The sequence below is a fragment of the Oncorhynchus mykiss genome, chromosome 1, assembly GCF_057628025.1.
Source record: "Oncorhynchus mykiss isolate SJ-2025 chromosome 1, ASM5762802v1, whole genome shotgun sequence".
Lineage (NCBI taxonomy): Eukaryota > Metazoa > Chordata > Actinopteri > Salmoniformes > Salmonidae > Oncorhynchus > Oncorhynchus mykiss.
The window spans coordinates 69,656,785-69,678,208 of NC_143022.1; the positions used below are offsets into that span (position 1 = coordinate 69,656,785).

Sequence of the window (21,424 nt, forward strand, 5' to 3'; positions counted from 1 at the left end):
CACCTGCGGGACAGGTACAAGATGGCAACAACTGCCCGAGTTACACCAGGAACGCACAATCCCTCCATCAGTGGTCAGACTGTCCGCAATAAGATGAGAGAGGCTGGACTGAGGGCTTGTAGGCCTGTTGTAAGGCAGGTCCTCACCAGACATCACCAGCAACAACGTCGCCTATGGGCACAAACCCAACGTCGCTGGACCAGACAGGACTGGCAAAAAGTGCTCTTCACTGACGAGTCGCGGTTTTGCCTCACCAGGGGTGATGGTCGGATTTGCGTTTATCGTCGAAGGAATGAGCATTACACCGAGGACTGTACTCTGGAGCGGGATCGATTTGGAGGTGGAGGATCCGTCATGGTCTGGGGTGGTGTGTCACAGCATCATCGGACTGAGCTTGTTGTCATTGCAGGCAATCTCAACGCTGTGCGTTACAGGGAAGACATCCTCCTCCCTCATGTGGTACCCTTCCTGCAGGCTCATCTTGACATGACCCTCCAGCATGACAATGCCACCAGCCATACTGCTCATTCTGTGCGTGATTTCCTTCAAGACAGGAATGTCAGTGTTCTGCCATGGCCAGCGAAGAGCCCGGATCTCAATCCCATTAAGCACGTCTGGGACCTGTTGGCTCGGCAGGGTGGGGGCTAGGGCCATCCCCTAGAAATGTTTTGCAGGTGCCTTGGTGGAAGAGTGGGAAGGAAGAACTGGCAAATCTGGTGCAGTCCATGAGGAGGAGATACACTGCAGTACTTAATGCAGCTGGTGGCCACACCAGATACCGACTCTTACTTTTGATTTTGACCCTCCCTTTGTTCAGGGACACATTATTCAATTTCTGTTTGTCACATGCCTGTGGAACTTGTTCAGTTTATGTCTCAGTTGTTGAATCGTGTTATGTTCATAAAAATATTTACACATGTTAAGTTTGCTGAAAATAAAGTTGACAGTGAGGACATTTCTTTTTTTTGCTGTGTTTATGTAATGAAACTGCCACTTGGGGACTTGTGAGGCGTCCGTTTCTCGCAAACTAGACACCCTAATGTACTTGTCATCTTGCTCAGTTGTGCACCGGGGACTCCCACATCTCTTTCTATTCTGGTTAGTGCCAGTTTTTGCCTTTTAAAATGATTAGTGCCAGTTAGTGCCTTTTAAAATGATAAACTTGGATTAGCTAACACAACGTGCAATTGGAATACAGGAGTGATGGTTGCTGATAATGGGCCTCTGTACGCCTATGTATATATATATATATATATATATATATATATATATATTTGTAAATATATATCAGCCGTTTCCAGCTACAATAATCATTTACAACATTAAAAATGTCTACACTGTATTTCTGATCAATTTCATGTTATTTTAATGGACAAAAAAGTGATTTTCTTTCCAAGTCAAGGAAATGTCTAAGTGACCCCAAACTTTTGAACGGTAGTGTATGCAGACACCCGCACACCCACCCGCACACACTGTAGACATCCCATCAGTCCATTGAATTCAGCCAACAGGTCAGTCAACAAGGCCAAACACACACACTGATCAACAAACACCTAAACACCAAAACACTGACAGCGGTGGACCTAGAACAGGAATCATACCCTGTAATAATGTCTGTATTCTACTGTTCTAGTCCAGTGTCAGTGATGAGTGATTGAGTTGATACAAGGCTATACTATCCCACGCCTGTGCTTCATCTTCCTTTTCATCCATCATTTATCCCTTTGGATTGGGGGCTGTTTTGTCTTCTATTATTTAAGATTTGGCTTTCCCCTCTTGAAAATCCTCCATATCTTATCCCATAATACATTAAACAAAACAAAAAACAAGAGCTGTGCAGCCGAGAGATGGGCTTTGAGGTTCTGGAGTTCAAAGGCAGGAAGACAGCACATGGGGCCGGATAGACTGGGGGGGGTTGGGGAGGCTGAGGCGGAGGCGGAGGGGGGTAAAGAGCCCTCACTGGGATAGAACAGTCATCTCTAGAGGAGTTGGAGTCTTCCGTCTCAATAGTAACTCTTTTACCATGTCATTTCTTCAATGCTCACTCACACACGGTTGGAAACAAAATTGTAATACAAATATTGTAATCAGATTACAGATACTTTAGAAATGCTAGATTGTTACTTCTTGGATTACTTCAAATTCAGAAAGGATGTTTGTGGAAAAACACGGACACCTTTCTGTTTTCTCAATGACATTAAATGAAAATGTGCAACAGTGTAATAAATAATAATAATGCAAAAATAATACACGCAAATCCCCAAGAATGTTATTTAAGGAATTAAGAAAAATAGAAATATCAGAACGAGCAACGTGAGGAGCCTGCAATACACACACACACAGTGAGGGGATGAAGTATTTGATCCCCTGCTGATTTTGTACGTTTTCCCACTGACAAAGAAATGATCAGTCTATAATTTAAATGGTAGGTTTATTTGAACAGTGAGAGACAGAATAATAAAAAAATCCAGAAAAACGCATGTCAAAAATGTTATAAATTGATTTGCATTTTAACGAGGGAAATAAGTACTTGACCCCTCTGCAAAACATGACTTAGTACTTGGTGGCAAAACCCTCGTTGGCAATCACTGAGGTCAGACGTTTCTTGTAGTTGGCTACCAGGTTTGCACACATCTCAGGAGGGATCTTCTCCAAGTCATTAAGGTTTCGAGGCTGATGTTTGGCAACTCAAACCTTCAACTCCCTCCACAGATTTTCAATGGGATTGAGGTCTGGAGACTGGCTAGGCCACTCCAGGACCTTAATGTGCTTCTTCTTGAGCCACTCCTTTGTTGCCTTGGCCATGTGTTTTGGGTCATTGTCATGCTGGAATACCCATCCACGACCAATTTTCAATGCCCTGGCTAAGGGAAGGATGTTCCAATTGTTTTCTTGGTGACTATGGTCTCAGCTGCCTTAAGATCATTGATAAGATCCTCCCGCGTAGTTCTGGTCTGATCACTCACTGTTCTCATGACCATTGCAACTCCACGAGGTGAGATCTAGCATGGAGCCCCAGGCTGAGGGAGATTGACAGTTCTTTTGTGTTTCTTCCATTTGCGAATAATCGCATCAACTGTTGTCACCTTCTCACCAAGCTGCTTGGCGATGGTCTTGTAGCTCATTCCAGCCTTGTGTAGGTCTACAATCTTGTCCCTGACATCCTTGGAGAGCTCTTTGGTCTTGGCCATGGTGGAGAGTTTGGAATCTGATTGATTGCGTCTGTGGACAGGTGTCTTTTATACAGGTAACAAACTGAGATTAGGAGCACTCCCTTTAAGAGTGTGCTCCTAATCTCAGCTCGTTACTTGTATAAAAGACACCTGGGAGCCAGAAATCGTTCTGATTGAGAGGGGGTCAAATACTTATTTCCCTCATTAAAATGCAAATCAAAACATTTGACATGCGTTTTCCTTGATTTTTTTGTTGTTATTCTGTCTCTCACTGTTCAAATAAACCTAACATTAAAATTATAGACTGATCATGTCTTTATCAGTGGGCAAATGTACAAAATCAGCAGGGGATCAAATAGTTTTTTCCCTCACTGTGTGTATATATGATGTTGTGTATAGACATTATGGACAGTATATGAATACAAAAGGTGTGTACAGCAGTAGTTATACACTCACCAGAAAGTTAATTAGGTACACCAATCTACTACCGGGACAGACCCCCCCACCCCCCCCATTCAATTGCCTCCAGAACAGTCTGAATTCTTCAGGGCGTGGCTTCTCCAAGGTGTTCAGAAACGTTTGTTGCTCAATTGGTATCAAGGAACCTAATGTGTGCCAGGAAAACATTCCATAAACCAGTACACCATCGCCACCAGCCGGTACCATTGACACCAGCAGGATGGGTCCATGGACTCATGCTGCTTACGCAAAATCCTGACTCTGTCATCAGCATGACTCAACAGCATTCGTCGGAGCAGGCAATGTTTCTCCACTCCTCAACTGACCAGTATTGGTGATCGCATATCCACTAGAGCCGCTTCTTGTTGTTTTTAGATGAAAAGAGTGGAACCTAGTGTGGTCGTCTGCTGAAATAGCCCATCCGTGACAAGCATCGACGAGTTGTGCAATCCGATATGCCATTCTGCACACCACTGTTATACTTCCCTGTTATTTAACTGTTTCTGGCCAACCTGTTAGCTTGCACGATTCTTGCCATTTTCTTCGACCTCTCTCATCAACGAGCTGTTTTCGCCCACAGGACTGCCGCTGACTGGATGTTTTTTGTTTGTCACATCATTCTCGGTAAACCCTATATACACTGTCATGTGTGAAAAGCCCAGGAGGTTGGCCGTTTCTAAGATGCTGGATTCGGCACGCCTAGCACCGATGATCATACCACACTCAGTCGCTTAGGTCACTCGTTTTGCCCATTCTAACGTTCAATCGAACAGTAACAGAATGCCTCAATGCCTGCTTTATATAGCAAGCCACGTGACACAGTCTGTAGGAACGATCCATGTGTGTGAATGGGGTACCTAATAAACTGTCCGGTGAGTGTATAGGAAGAGCCTTGACTAGAATACGTTATATACAAATGAAGTTTTTAAAACAGTATATAAACATTATTAATGTGACCAGTGTTCAATCACTATGTACATAGGACAGCAGTCTCTAAGGTACAAGGTTAAGTACCGGGTGGTAGCCGGCTAGTAACAGTGACTCAAGTTCAGGGCATTCAATTCAGCATTGAAAATAGGCGCAAGTTTAATTTTTTTCCACCTGAGTGTGTCTGACCACAAGTGAGAGACCACTATGATGACCCACCAAATGCATTTGATGGATCCTTTTTGTCTTTTTCCAATGCCTCTTAAGCGGAAAATAATACAAAAAAATAACAAAGTAATCAGATTACATTACTGAGTTTGGGTCATCAAAAGTTACATTACTGATTACAATTGTGGACTGGTAACTAGTAACTGTAATGGATTCCTTTCAGAAAGTAACCTATCCAACCCTACACACAAACACACTTCAATTCACTTTACGTGAAAAGTTTGCAACTTTCTGCCCAAGACTCAGCTCTGGGAGTAGAACCAACAACCTAATGGCAAATAGCCCATACTTTTGACTACAGATATTATTGGACAATTCACAGAGGGTTTTGTATCCTTCTCTGTCAGTTTGTTTTTCTTCCTCTCCCTCATCCCTGGGGACTAGCATGGTTATGTGTGTTGTATTTGTGATCTCCTCACTTCTCATGTATCTCCTGAGAGGGGAAACAAAACACACTGGAGGGTGTATAAGGACTCTGTAAACACACATAAAGCCTTCCTCTCTCTGCCTCTGGTTTGTCACAGACTGTGTCTTCAGGAAGGAGAGTGTGTGGATCTCACCGAAGAGTCTGAACCTGTGCCACACACACCACCCACATACTCCTCTCACAAAGCAGAGTCTCATATATGCCTGGTAACTCTGCCAGATCACCTACACATTTCATCAGCACTCCCTATTAACTCATTACATACTGCTTAACAGCCTGTTGGGGCGATTCCACGCCAGCGGGAGTGAAAAATATTTTTGGAAAGTCTCACATATATATTTAATTGGGAGGAAAGCTGTTTGACATGCTTTTTACATTTGTATCACAAACCATTTAAGAAAAATCATGATGAAAGTGGCCATTTTAGGCCCTTTTAGACCTATACATGCCTCCTGTAAGGCCTTGTGGTCTGTACATGACACAGAAACATCTTGGTGTCATTCTAATCCTTGTAGCAACATTCCCCAACTGGCGGCCCGCTCTCCGTTTTCTGAGCCAAAATGTAATAAAAAATAAAAAAAGTAATTTATTTATGTGTTTGTTATTCTATTGTTGCACATAAGAAATCAGCAAATCAGCTCCAAGTGATTTTAATTTGTGGAATTTGTTTGTATACAAAATGTATGCAAGGTTTGAAATGATGTTTTAGTCAAGTATTATAATATACATCAATCAGATGTAGTGATCATTACATTGTAGCCAGATCTAGGTCTGTGGTGTGCCTTTTTCCTCTCGGTAGGCTTGTCATTGTAAAAAAGAATAATTATTCTTAATGGACTTTTAAATAAAAGGTAAAATAAAAAAATTAAATGGAGGGGCAACCAGACACTGCACTTGACATTTATAAAATTGCTTATTCCACATACGAATAAGCATGCACCCATTAATTTTTTTTTAAAATCCCTGTGGATTGACAAGGAATTGAAAAATTTTATGATTTATAGGGATGAGGCAAAAGGAATGGAAAATAAGTCTGGCTGCATAGCCGATTGGCAAACGTACTGTAAATTGAGAAATCATGTGACTAAATTGAATAAAAAGAGGAAAAATCTACTATGAAACAAAGATAAATGATATAAAGAACAACAGTAAAAATCTTTGGGGCACCTTGAATGAAATTCTGGTCAAAAAGACAAACTCGGCTCCATCATTCATAGAATTAGATTGCTCATTCATCACAAAACCCACTGATATTGCCAAGTACTTTAATGATTTTTTTCAATGGCAAGACAAGCAAATTTAGGCATGACATGCCAACAACACATTTTGAACCTACACATCCATGCATAACTGACCAAATTATGAAAGACATTCATTATAATTTAGAATTCTGTAAAGTGAGTGTGGAATAGGTGAAATAATTATTGTTGTCTATCAACAATAACAAGCCACATGGGTCTTACAACTTGGATGGAAAATGACAGAGGATGATAGCGGAAGATATTGCCACTCCTATTTGCCTACAGGAAATCTAAGCCTACAGGAAAGTGTATGCCCTCAGGCCTAGAGGGAAACATAAGCCCTTATGCTACCCAAGAATTGCAAAGCACCCTTTACTGGCTCAAAACAGCCAACCAATCAGCCTTATACCAACCCTTAGTAAACTTTTGAAAACAAATAGTGTTTGACCAAATACAACGCAATTTCACAGTAAACAAATTAACATCAGATTTTCAACACGCTTTTAGGGAAGGCCATTCTACATGTACGGCACTTACACAAATGACTGATGATTGGCTGAGAGAACATTGATAATAAAAATATTGTGGGAGCTGGTTTGTTAGACTTCAGTGCAGCTTTTGACATTATCCTTCATAATCTGCTTCTGGAAAAACGTATGTGTTACGGCTTTACATCCCCTTCTATACTGTGGCTCGAGAGTTACCTGTAACAGAACACAGAGGGTGTTCTTTAATGGAAGCCTCTCTAACATAATCCAGGTAGAGTCAGGCATTCCCCATGGCAGCGGTCTAGGCCCCTTACTTTTCGATCTTTACTAATCACCTGCCACTGCCACTGAGTGAAGCCTGTGTGTCTATGTATGTTGATGACTCAATACTATACACATCAACTACCACAGCAAGTGAAATCACTGCAACACTTATAGAGCTGAAGTCAGTTTCAGAATAGGTGGCAAGAAATAAGTTGGTCCTAAATATTTCAAAAACTAAAAGCATTGTATTTGGGGTAAATCATTCACTAAACCCTAAACCTCAACTAAATCTTGTGATGAATAATGTGAACATTTAGCAAGTTGAGGAGACTAAACTGTACGGAGTAACCCTGGATTGTAAACTGTCATTATCAAAACAAATTGATGCAACAGTAGCTAAGATGGGAACAGGTCTGTCCATAACAAATAACTGCTCGCTCTTCTTAACAGCGCTATCAACAAGTCAGGTCCTGCCGGCCCTAGTTTTGTCACATCTGGACTACTGTCCATTCATGTGGTCAGGTACCACAAAGAAGGACTTAGGAAAAATGACCCAGAATAGGGCAGCACAGTTGGATCTTAAATCTACACAGATAGCTAACAATAATAATATATATATATTTTGACTTCATCACTACTTGTATTTGTGAGAAGTACTGGCATGTTGAATGCGCCGAGCTATCAGTTTAAACTACAAGCACACAGCTCAGACACCCATGCATACCCCACAAGACATGCCACCAGAGGTCTCTTCACAGTCCCAAGTCCAGAACAGACTATGAGAGGTGCACAGTACTGCATAGAGGCATGACTACATGGAACTCTATTCCACATTAAGCAGTAAAATCATATGCAAAAACCAGATCAAAATACACCTTATGGAACAGCGGGGACTGTGAAGAGAGACACATAACATACGCACTATACACAAACGTACACATGGATTTTGTGTTGTAGGTATGTGGTAGAAGAGTAGTAGCCTGAGGGCACACGCTTAATGTGTTGTAAAATCAAATGCAATGTTTTTAATTGTATAGAAATGCCTTCATTTTGCTGGACCACATAAATAGTAGCTGCTGCCTTGGCCCGCGGCTGAATGTAGTTGATGATCCCTGACTTATAGTGTGCTCTAACATAAGGAGTAGGTCTAGATTCTGAAATACACATTCCCATTCATTTATTCAACATAAAAAATATGAGTATCTCAAAACTACCCTTTTTGATTTAGTTCATTCTAAGACATATTGTTTAGAGCAATATACTCTGCAACAGGCATTCTGAACTTTTTTGGGGTGGCAGGGTAGCCTAGTGGTTAGAGCGTTGGACTAGGAACCGGAAGGTTGCAAGTTCAAATCCATGAGCTGACCAGGTACAAATCTGACTTGCCTAGTCAAATAAAGGTTTTAAAAAATATATATATATAAAAATTGAAAAAACTGGCAGTCCAGAACTCAGTCAGGCTTTTAACTTACTGATGTCGATAGGTTTAATAGTAGAATATACAAGACTCAATTTCTAAATTTGGTAGTGCATCCTCTTGTTATTTCATTCACTGACAGACCTTATTTTTAACCTGTCAGAAATGTCCTGTTGATCACCTACTGGCAATGTTAGCTAGATGGGTAAATTAGGCTAACCAGCTATTTTAAGATTGTAGCCATCATGTCCAGATTACATGCCTAGTGGCCTCGACCTCCAGGGGGCCCCCGTTGATATTGTTGAGTCACTCAGGTATCAGAACACACATAAGACATGGCAAAATGTGTAGAATTGCAGGAAATTATCTCCACCCCATGGCAAAATGTAGATAATTGCAGGGAATGAGCTTTAAAATGGCTAAATGTTCTCTATGCCAACAAGAGGGGTGGGAACAGTTTGAACATATTTGGGATCGTGAGGCCAATAAATGGCAATATCCAGCCGGACCTTTGCCATCTAGAAAATGTGTGACCAGACCTTGTCAAATTATAGTTGAGTCCCCTGCTCAACAAGTACATCAAATTTCCAGAGTGGGGTCTCTGCTAATTATACAGTTTTGATCCATTTTATGAGCACCACCAACACAGTGAATGGTGTTTTAAAAAAGGGACCTCCCTCTGCTGGTGATTTTCTGAATGTGCAATCCTAAAGGAGGGCTGTGATTGGTTAAAGACATATAAATGTACATTTCTATGTCTAAAATGGGTCACATCATTAAAAGTACCAGAGAGAGAACTCTGGAAATCTAGTGCGTTTGAAGAGTATATTGTCACAAATCAAATAATAAGTTGAATCAAAAAGTGTCATTTTGACACATTCATATTAATGTTAAACAAATGTAGGTGAAAATCTGTATTTTAGAATCTAGACATACTCCATATGTCATCGAACACTATAGGTAGTATAATGACACCAAGATGTTGCCTGTTTCACGTACGATTAACAGATCATTATGTCTCACAGGAGACATGCAAATGTCTAAAATGGGACTACAATGGCCACTTTCATCATGGTTTTCTCAAAGATGGTTTGTGATACAAATGTAAAAAAGCATTTAAAATCATCCTTCCTCCCAATTCAGTTTCTATGTGAGAATTGCCAGAGCATTCTGAGACACCAAAACGACGTTCTGCTCCTGATAGTATGGAATCACCCTCTTACCTAATCTGTGTTTGTTGTTTATAATGTCCCAGTAGTTGCTCAAACTGTTTCCTGGTCCTATTTCTTTGGCCCACGGTCTCTGTGTACGGACATCGTTTTTGATGGGTTATTATTAATATGTGTGTGGTTGCAGGAATATTAAAGATCAACAGGAGATCTTGGTTCCTCACAGGAATATTAATCCATAGTAGATAAAGGTCTTCACGGGAGTATCAATCTACAGCCGATGCACGTTTCTTGCACAAATACTTATGTGAAGCATATACAAATCCTCCCAGGAATATAAATCTAATGCAGATACAGGGCCCAAAATGAATATTAATCAAGAGCAGATAGTGTTTTTTACATGATTATATTGCTAAAGCAAATGCATATGTCCATGAAAATAGACAGATATGGGACCATACAGAAGACTATGCCACCAGTAGTTCCCTGTCCTATCAGGTAGATAGGTTTTTTTATGAGATCTCGGTATCTGTGCTATTACAGAGACGGTGCCTTGTGTTGCACGGCAGAGGCTGCAGGCACTGGCTGGTATTTATGGACATTTCTCACTTGCTGATAAAGTGTCAAGCGCCGAGTCCAACAGGTGCAACTGCAATTCCACCTTATCTTCCCTCTCCCCCAGCCGGTAGGCTGGCTTAGCATGTTTAACATGCAACCCGGGTCACCATCCACGCCCGGAGACCCCAAAGAGACAGGGCAGGAAATTAATCTTGGCACCTTGTGACAACCCCCAATGTATCCCCCAATATTTCACTGTGCAACATAGTGCATGTATGAAGAAGGTTTGTTAGTACTGCCGACTCTACAGTTCCTGTGTGTGCGATAGTGTTTGCTTGACAGGGTGACCCCGACTGAAACCCCTTGGAGGGAGGACAAGATTGAGTCTTAGGCTCCCTCTCTAAGGGGGTCAGAGGTTATGAGAGAGACAGGCTCTAAGGTTTCACTGTTGCTGTCGGAAATACTACCGTAGGTAATAATCATAAAAGAGAGAAAATAGAGAAAATTATGAACAGAAAAACTTTGTCTCACACTACATGTCACTCAAAGAAGTTAGATCTCCCGACTACTCAAAAATGGTCGAGAGAGGAGGGTGACAGAAGAGAAATGTAGGAGCCAGAGATATATAAAGAGAAGGAGAGAGGGTATAGAGATATTATGCAGATAGCTAAAGTTACCTTTAAAGAGCAAATGCTCTGAGTGAATGTTAAAACGGGGATATTCTGCAGGGTTTTATGTCTTTGAACACTTTAATATAGTTGTGTGCTAAAACCTCATCTCAAAAGAAGGTTAGGTCTTTTTTTGGCTCCGGCTTAGTTTTCTCAGTGAAAAGCTGCCGCCAGCCTTCCTAGCACAAACTCTTTATCGGATTGGCCAATCTTTATTTCAAACTCAGCGGTCGCCGGCTTGCAACTTCTCTCCTTTCATCCATGCCTTTTGGACAAGTGTGCTTTGGCTGGGCTGTTAAAAGTTATTTAAAAATGGAAATGGCATTTGTGGGTGAAGTCTGACCTTTCTGCCAAATCTCCTGTCTGCAGACGCTCAAACAGTGATGATCGCCTGAACAAACAGACTAGGAACGGCACTTGGCAAACGGGCCACAGGGTGTGTTTTTTGCACACACACACACACACACACACACACGCAAGCACGCACGCACACACACATAATTCCATAGCCAAGGCTAAAACATACCCACTCTCAAACACCTGCTAAACATAGAGAGAGAGACACATCCACTTTACAAAGCCGCATCTGGCATTGAGAAGAAAGGGTGCGGACATCAAAGTGAACAAACTCCAATATAAGTGTTCCTCTCTTGTGTGAGTAAGAGAGAGGAATAAGTGAGGCCCGGAGAAGAAAGATAACAGGCAAAGATAGGGAGAGAAACAGTTAGACGTGAGGGGCAATAGTAAAGAGAAGCGAGAGAGAGAGAGAGATAGATAATTTGGACCTAACCCACTCTATCAAAGTAGTCAAATTATCTCAACAGAGAAAAAATTTCCTCATGTGTGCTACCTACAGTTGAAGTCAGAAGTTTACATACACTTAGGTTGGAGTCATTTAAACTTGTTTTTCCAACTACTCCACAAAATTCTTGTTAACAAACTATGGTTTTGGCAAGTCGGTTAGGACATCTACTTAGCGGATGAAAAGTAATTTTTCCAACAATTGTTTACAGACAGATTATTTCACTGTATCACAATTCCAGTGGGTCAGAAGTTTACATACACTAAGTTGACTGTGCCTTTAAACAGCTTGGAACATTACAGAAAATGATGTCATGGCTGAAGAAGCTTCTGATAGGCTAATTGACATCATTTGAGTCAATTAGAAGTGTACTTGTGGATGGATGCATTTCAAGGCCTACCTTCAAACTCAGTGCCTCTTTGCTTGGCATCATGGGAAAATCTAAAGAAATGAGCTAAGACGCAATAAAACATTTTTGGACCTCCACAAGTCTGGTTCATCCTTGAGAGCAATTTCCAAATGCCTGAAGGTACCACGTTCATCTGTACAAACAATAGTACGCAAGTATAAACACCATGGGACCACGCAGCCGTCATACCGCTCAGGAAGACTCAGGAAGGAAGGAATCTCCTAGAGATGAACGTACTTTGGTGCGAAAAGTGCAAATCAATCCCAGAGCAACAGCAAAGGAACCTGTGAAGATGCTGGAGGAAACAGGTACAAAGGTATCTATATCCACAGTAAAACGAGTCCTATATCAACATAACCTGAAAGGAAGAAGCCACTGCTCTAAAACCGCCCAAAAAAATCCAGACTACGGTTTGCAACTGCACATGGGGACAAAGATCATACTTTTTTGAGAAACTTTCCTCTGGTCTGCTGATACAAAAATAGAACTGTTTGGCAATAATGACCATCATTATGTTTGGAGGAAAAGGGGGAAAGCTTGCAAGCCGAAGAACATCATCCCAACTGTGAAGCACCGGGGTGGCAGTATCATGTTGTGGGGGTGCTTTGCTGCAGGAGGGACTGGTGCACTTTACAAAATAGATGGTGTCATGAGGGAGGAAAATTATGTGAATATATTGAAGCAACATCTCAAGACATCAATAAGTTAAAGCTTGGTCGCAAATGGGTCTTCCAAATGGCAAATGACCCCAAGCATACTTCCAAAGTTGTGGCAAAATGGCTTAAGGACAACAAAGTCAAGGTATTGGAGTGACCATCACAAAGCCCTGACCTCAATCCTACAGAACATATTTGTGGGCAGAACTGAAAAAGTGTGTGCGAGCAAGGAGGCCTTACCAACCTGCCTCAGATACACCAGCCCTGTCAGGAGGAATGGGCCAAAATTCACCCAACTTATTGTGGGAAGCTTGTGGGAGGCTACCCAAAACGTTTGACCCAAGTTAAACAATTTAAAGGCAATGCTACCAAATACTAATTGACTGTATGTAAACTTCTGACCCACTGGGAATGTGATGAAAGAAATAAAAGCTTAAATAAATCACTCTCAACTATTATTCGGACATTTCACATTCTTAAAAAAAAAAAGTGGTGATCCTAACTGACCTAAGACAGGGTGTTTTTACTAGGGTTAAATGTCAGGAATTGTGAAACTGAGTTTAAATGTATTTGGCTACGGTGTACGTAAACTTCCGACTTCAACTGTATATCGTTCCAATAGAATCCCCATACTTTAACGATGACAGCTTTTCCGTCCTAAAAGGGGAAATCAACAATTTCCAGGCTCAGGGACATGTACTAGTCTGTGGTGACCTAAATGCCAGAACTGGACAAGACCCCGACACCCTCAGCACACAGGGGGACAAAACACCTACCTGGAGGTGACAGCATTCCTTAAACTCATATGCCCCCTAGACATAACTACTACAACATAATCAACAAAAACAGCTCACAACTCCTGCAGCTCTGTCATACGCTGGGTATGTACAGTACATAGTCAATGGTAGGCTTCGAGGGGACTCCTATGGTAGGTACACCTGTAGCTCATCTCTTGGTAGTAGTACTGTAGACTACTGACCTCAACCCAGTCTCTTAGAGCGTTCACAGTCAGTCCACTGAGACCCCTATCAGATCACAGCAAAATCACACTCTACTTGAACAGAGCAATGCTCAATCACGAGGCATCAAAGCCAAAGGAACAATAATATTAAGAAATGCTATGGATGGAAGGAAAATAGTGTGGAAACCTACCAAAAAGCAATTAGGCAACAACACATTCAATCCCTTCTGGACAATTTCCTGGACAAAAGGTTTAACTGTAATAGTGAAGGTGTAAACTTGGCAGTAGAAAACCTAAACAGAATATTTGACCTCTCAGCTTCCCTATCAAATCTAAAAATGTCAAGCTGACAACCTAAGAAAATGAACAACAATGACAAATGCTTTGATGAAGATTGCAAAAACCAAAAGAAATTGAGAAACCTAATCAACGAAAAACAGAGACCCAGAAAACCTGAGCCTAAGACTTCACTATGGTGAATCAATAAACAATATAGAAATACAAAGAACAAAGACAAACAGAGAGAGCGAGAAAGAGATAGCTCCCTCTATCAGTGGTGGAGGGTCAGTGGCCTTCCCCAGAGCCCCATTACACAGTGGCCTGTGTCCTCCTGGGGCAGTGTGTGTGTGCCTGTGACAACAGAGCTCTGATTCCATCTACCCCTCGCTGCAGCCTGGGAGCAGCCACAATCCATCACTGACAGGCCGCTCACACAGTCTTACCACAACTAGCACCCGCGCGCACACACACACACACACACACACACACACACAACACAGTCCGACCACAACTCACAATCTTACCACAACTCATACAGTCTCTTGCCAGAATTCAATAGTGCAACTGACTTACATTCACACAAGTTTACCTGCACATGGAAGTGAGTAGCCGACATCTGGGTGGTGGATGAATTGTCGCTCGTTGAGGCGGGTCACACAGTACATGTGGAAGCAGTCTAGACAAATGACATGGCGGTCTGGACACTGGGACACCAACACTGGACTCCTACAGAGTGGACCGACACAGAGACATTTCATACCAATGAAGAATTATTGACTTGAAACAGACGTAGAGATATATATAAATACATTCACACACAGTTGAAGTCGGAAGTTTACATGCACCTTAGCCAAATACATTTAAACTCCATTTTTCACAATTCTTGACATTTAATCCTAGTAAAAATTCCCTGTCTTGGGTCAGTTAGGATCACCACTTCATTTTAAGAATGTGAAATGTCAGAATAATAGTAGAGAGAATTATTTCTTTCAGCTTTTATTTCTTCCATCACATTCCCAGTGGGTCAGAAGTTTATATACACTCAATTAGTATTTGCTAGCATTGTCTTTAAAAATGTTTAACTTGGGTCAAACATTTCGTGTAGCCTTCCACAAGCTTCCCACAATAAATTGGGTGCATTTTGGCCCATTCATCCTGACAGAGCCGGTGTAACTGAGTCAGGTTTGTAGGCCTCCTTGTTCGCACACACCTTTTCAGTTTTGCCCACACATTTTCTATGAGATTGAGGTAAGGACTTTGTGATGACCACTCCAATACCTTGACTTTGTTGTCCAATTTGCCACAACTTTGGAAGTATGCTTGGGGTCATTGTCTATTTGGAAGAACCATTTATGACCAAGCTTTAACTTCCTGACTGATGTCTTGAGATGTTACTTCAATACACTTGTAAAGTGCAACAGTCCCTCCTGCAGCAAAGCACCCCCACAACATGATGCTACCACCCCCGTGCTTCACGGTTGGGGTGATGTTCTTCGGCTTGCAAGCCTCCCCCTTTTTCCTCCAAACATAACGATGGTCATTATGGCCAAACAGTTCTATTTTTGGTTCAGGAGGACATTTCTCAAAAAAGTATGATCTTTGTCCCCATGTGCAGTTGCAAACCATAGTCTGGATTTTTTATGGCGGTATTTGAGCAGTGGCCTCTTCCTTGCTGAGTGGCCTTTCAGTTTATGTTGATATAGGACTCGTTTTACTGTGGATATAGATACCTTCGTACCTGTTTCCTCCAGCGTCTTCACAAGGTCCTTTGCTGTTGTTCTGGAATTGATTTGCACTTTTCGCACCAAAGTATGTTCTTCTCTAGGAGACAGAACACGTCTCCTTCCTGAGCGGTATGGTGGCTGCGTAGTCCCATGGTGTTTATACTTGCATACTATTGTTTGTACAGATGAACGCGGTACCTTCAGGCGTTAGGAAATTGCTCCCATGGATGAACCAGACTTGTAGAGGTCTACAATTTTTTTCTGGGGTCTTGGCTGATTTCTTTAGATTTCTCGTGATGTCAAGCAAAGAGGCACTGAGTTTGAAGGTAGGCCTTGTAATACATCCACAGGTACACCTCCAATTGACTGAAATTATGTCAATTAGCCTATCAGAAGCTTCTACAGCCATGACATCATTTTCTGGAATTTTCCAAGCTGTTTAAAGGCACAGTCAACTTAGTGTATGTAAACTTCTGACCCACTGGAATTGATACAGTGAATTATAAGTGAAATAATCTGTCTGTAAACAATTGTTGGAAAAATTACTTGTGGCATGCACAAAGTAGATGTCCTAACCGACTTGCCAAAACTATAATTTGTTAACAAGAAATTTGTGGAGTGGTTGAAAAACGAGTTTTAATGACTGCAACGTAAGTGTATGTAAACTTCCGACTTCAACTGTATGTATATATTAAACTTATTTTCCCTTTCGTACATCATTACAACACATTACAACACTATATAGCCATAATGACATTTGCCATGCCTTTATCCCTTTGAAATGTTTACTGTTCATTTTTGATTGTTTACTTCACTTTTGTTCATTATCTATTTCACTTGTTTTGGCAATGTAAACATGCGTTTCCCGCGCTGGTAAGTGTTTTGTTCTATCACAGGCCACAGAGGGGATGCATTTAGTGCGGGAGGCAGGGGGAAAGCAGCAGTGCGAGACCGGAGGTCTCAGAGGAGCTCTGATATATCATGGCTGCTACAAAGACAGAGGGGCCAGGGATACTGAGCGAGAGCGAGTGAAACTGTTCACCACTGACACACTAACATCCACGCAGGTGAGTGTGGTCTTTCTCTCTCTACATCCCTCTTCTGTTCCTCACCTGTTCTCCTTGTCCCTCATTCTTGCCCTCTTCTCACAGACGACGTCTCTCCCCAACATCTCCACTTGACTTTATGTATTGCTTCATGCCATTCAATTGCAAATTACATAAATTACCCAATTAACTGACCTGGTTGAGTAACGCCTAAACAAATTAAATAAACTAAGCCAGTCCAACCTCAGCCAGAGAGGTTCAGACCTTTGCCTCTCCTAGGTTGAACTTGCTTGCATACAACACCTAATGTACATATTATTGTACTCAAGAAGCCTAGCAACCACCCACTCACTCACTCACTCAGGCAAAGCACATCTTGTTACTTCTGACAGTATGAAAAACAGAGCACAGAGGGTAGTTCTCAGAAGCATACTTTGTTCATACACATTTCAAAGCACGCATCAACGCAAGCGTCAACTGAAATATTCCCAGGATTGTTGACGTAATATGATGCAACCACGTAACAATGTAATATTTCCAGAAAAAAAAATGGTGGCTGGTTTTGAGCTGCAAAGATAGAAAATGAACTCGGACTTCGAGAATGAAAAGTTGACTGATTACAATACTTTATCTTAATTCGTTAATAAATACATACAGTGTTCATTTTGGCATGTTTAACTGCCTAGAATATCCATAGACCGCAGGCTAACTGACAAAAAAATGGTTAACTACCTACCTACGAAGAATCCGTAGCCAACATTGGCCAGCTACCTTTCATTACATTAGTTGTAGGTCATTTTTTACATGTTAAACTAGCTGGCTATCTAGATTAACACGATTCACATATAGCTGGCTGATAATTATGAAGTTGCGTTTGCTTTAACGTAGTTATCTCGTGTCATCTGTATTAGTCAAAGGTAATGCAGTAGCAGGAGAGTGCGCAGTGCGTCTCAAATGTACAATTGCATGCATTCTCCACACGCTCGTCCACCCAAGAACGTTTGCAAGAGAACGTCCTCGGGGAATGAACTCAGAGCGTGAGAGTGAGGAGCATGGTAGTATGCATATTGAGAAACGCCCCCTGTATTAGTCTCACAGTAGTAAACCGGTGACTGTGGTTTCCTCATCCGTTTGCCCTTTTAAACAAACCAAAGAGCTGATTGTGCTAAGTGGCGGCAGCAAGGCGAGAGGAACGCCGGGAAAAACAAAGCTTCACTCAGGAGGGTAATTGTACGGCCCCACTTCAATCACGCTCGTAGTGGCGAGTCCTTGATTTGAGAAGAGGGCGTCTGTGATTGGGCTCCATTGTATCGGATGCGGGCAGCAGGTGACGGACTGGCCCTCCCTTCTTTTGTCCTCTGTGGGTGAGGCAGTGACAGTATGGCCGCCGTCATCACAGGGATGGGGAGGCTGACCTTCATCTGTTATATGCCACACTGACAGAATCACAGCTTTGTTTGCCTGGAGCCACTGATTGTAGGAGGGAGAGACTGCAGGAGGGAGAGACAGGGCCAGGGGGGTGCGTCTGTCTACCTGCCTGCAAGTGTGTGTGTGTGTGTGTGTGTGTGTGTGTGTAAGCCTAAGTCGGTCTATTGCTTTCATGTTAAACATGCTGTTTATATTAGGCCGATATAGAGGCTGCACAGACAATATTGTACACGTACTTACATGATATCTGTGCAGGCAATGCATGGGACATCCCGCACATTGGGCATGACGAGGTCCAGGGCCACAGACGTGTCATCATCAGAGGTTGGGTGGGCAGCACACTTCAGGTAAAACTCCTATGGAAGGCAGATAAGAGACCGAGGTACATGTTGTTTGGTGGAGGTGTGGTCATGTTATGAGATTGTAATTCCGTTGTGGTGGCAGTGAGGGGGTTTTGAGGCGGTTGTGAATAGTTCACTGGTCTCACCGCTACTCTGCCAAGGCAACCCTCTGATTGACAGACGCCATGGATACGCTCTGGGAGGAGGACATCGTCCCAACATGACGGGCCCTGGGAGGAGAGAGACTTTTTACACTAAAAACACCCTTTACCCCGCCCCATCCACCACACACAAAAATGTATTGCATGCCACCACAACCTCCACACACAAACCCATTACACAGTATACAACACAGTACAATACAGCACCACATTACAACTACAGTGGGGCAAAAAAGTATTTAGTCAGCCACCAATTGTGCAAGATCTCCCACTTAAAAAGATGAGAGAGGCCTGTAATTTTCATCGTAGGTACACTTCAACTATGACAGACAAAATGAGAAAAGAATTCCAGAAAATCACATTGTAGGATTTTTAATGAATTTTATTTGCAAATTATGGTGGAAAATAAGTATTTGGTCAATAACAAAAGTTTATCTCAATACTTTGTTATATACCCTTTGTTGGCAATGACAGAGGTCAAACGTTTTCTGTAAGTCTTCACAAGGTTTTCACACACTGTTGCTGGTATTTTGGCCCATTCCTCCATGCAGATCTCCTCTAGAGCAGTGATGTTTTGGGGCTGTTGCTGGGCAACACGGATCTTTCAACTCCCTCCAAAGATTTTCTATGGGGTGGAGATCTGGAGACTGGCTAGGCCACTCCAGGACCTTGAAATGCTTCTTACGAAGCCACTCCTTCGTTGCCCGGCGGTGTGTTGGGGATCATTGTCATGCTGAAAGACCCAGCCACGTTTCATCTTCAATGCCCTTGCTGATGGAAGGAGGTTTTCACTCAAAATCTCACGATACATGGCCCCATTCATTCTTTCCTTTACACGGATCAGTCGACCTGGTCCCTTTGCAGAAAAACAGCCCCAAAGCATGATGTTTCCACCCCCATGCTTCACAGTAGGTATGGTGTTCTTTGGATGCAACTCAGCATTCTTTGTCCTCCAAACACGACGAGTTGAGTTTTTACCAAAAAAGTTATATATTTTGGTTTCATCTGACCATATGACATTCTCCCAATCTTCTTCTGGATCATCCAAATGCTCTCTAGCAAACTTCAGACGGGCCTGGACATGTACTGGCTTAAGCAGGGGAACACGTCTGGCACTGCAAGATTTGAGTTCCTGGCGGCGTAGTGTGTTACTGATGGTAGGCTTTGTTACTTTGGTCCCAGCTCTCTGCAGGTCATTCACTAGGTCCCCCCGTGTGGTTCTGGGATTTTTGCTCACCGTTCTTGTGATCATTTTGACCCCACGGGGTGAGATCTTGCGTGGAGCCCCAGATCAAGGGAGATTATCAGTGGTCTTGTATGTCTTCCATTTCCTAATAATTGCTCCCACAGTTGATTTCTTCAAACCAAGCTGCTTACCTATTGCAGATTCAGTCTTCCCAGCCTGGTGCAGGTCTACAATTTTGTTTCTGGTGTCCTTTGACAGCTCTTTGGTCTTGGCCATAGTGGAGTTTGGAGTGTGACTGTTTGAGGTTGTGGACAGGTGTCTTTTATACTGATAACAAGTTCAAACAGGTGCCATTAATAGAGGTAACGAGTGGAGGACAGAGGAGCCTCTTAAAGAAGAAGTTACTGGTCTGTGAGAGCCAGAAATCTTGCTTGTTTGTAGGTGACCAAATACTTATTTTCCACCATAATTTGCAAATAAATTCATTAAAAATCCTACAATGTGATTTTCTGGATTTTTTCCCCCTCATTTTGTCTGTCATAGTTGAAGTGTACCTATGATGAAAATTACAGGCCTCTCTCATCTTTTTAAGCAGGAGAACTTGCACAATTGGTGGCTGACTAAATACTTTTTTGCCCCACTGTATACAACCCCTCCTCTCTAGCCTTAAAGACACACTAAGCCCCAAACCTCCTGAAACATCTCCACACTGTTAATCATTTTATAAAACTCAAATCCAGCCTATGGCCAACTTGGCTTGGCCAAACAAAAACAAAAAGTTAAACAAAACACATTTGACCCTTTCACTGCTTGAATACCTGAGCCACATCACAAACATCCCCACAGAGAAGACCACCCCCAACCTCACACACAGACAGTCCAACAGAGACAGTAGTTGCATTATCCTGGCACAGAAGGAAAAAACTGTTATTGCACAAAACGGACACCCCGCCCTGACTCCGGGGTCAACCCGAGCCAACCAGCTATTGGTGGCCAGGGCTCCATGTATTACCATCCAATGGAGGTCCCCTGACCAGACTTCTCTTTCACTGTTAGCCTAGGCAACGGTTAGCCAAAAACAACTGGAAACAACTGCGCTCTGTCTGCTGTTCTGATTGGTCAAAAGAGTAGAGCATTTTTTTCCTCCCAAATCCGAATAAAAATATATATTTTGAACGCCTATGCCCACCTGCAGTGCATACTCTTGGGTGGGGGGGGGGGGGGGTTCCACCCTCAACCCCCTGGCAGCCGTAGGTCAGCTATCCTGCTGCCATTAAACGTCCCTGCAGGGTGACTGAACGAACAGACCTTAAAGGGATCTGTGGGTTGTGGAAAATGGGCTCCTCCCATGGTCCAGGCGCCACACCCCCCTCGTGTGGGCCTTAGCAGCTGCCAGGCCCTCAGCACTGCAG

The 21,424-nt window shown here is 42.5% G+C and overlaps 1 protein-coding gene across 1 annotated transcript in view; it reads right to left on the reverse strand.

Annotated features, from left to right (window-relative positions):
- The window catches only part of prkn (parkin RBR E3 ubiquitin protein ligase), a 99,485-nt gene that overhangs the window by 48,294 nt on the left and 29,767 nt on the right, over positions 1–21,424 (reverse strand). The window contains exons 5-7 of the mRNA XM_021608414.3: positions 18,812–18,895; positions 18,565–18,680; positions 14,716–14,852 (exon numbers count right to left, since the gene is read on the reverse strand). Coding sequence (XP_021464089.2) covers positions 14,716–14,852; positions 18,565–18,680; positions 18,812–18,895 — 337 coding nt within the window. The remainder of the gene's footprint in view (positions 1–14,715; positions 14,853–18,564; positions 18,681–18,811; positions 18,896–21,424) is intronic.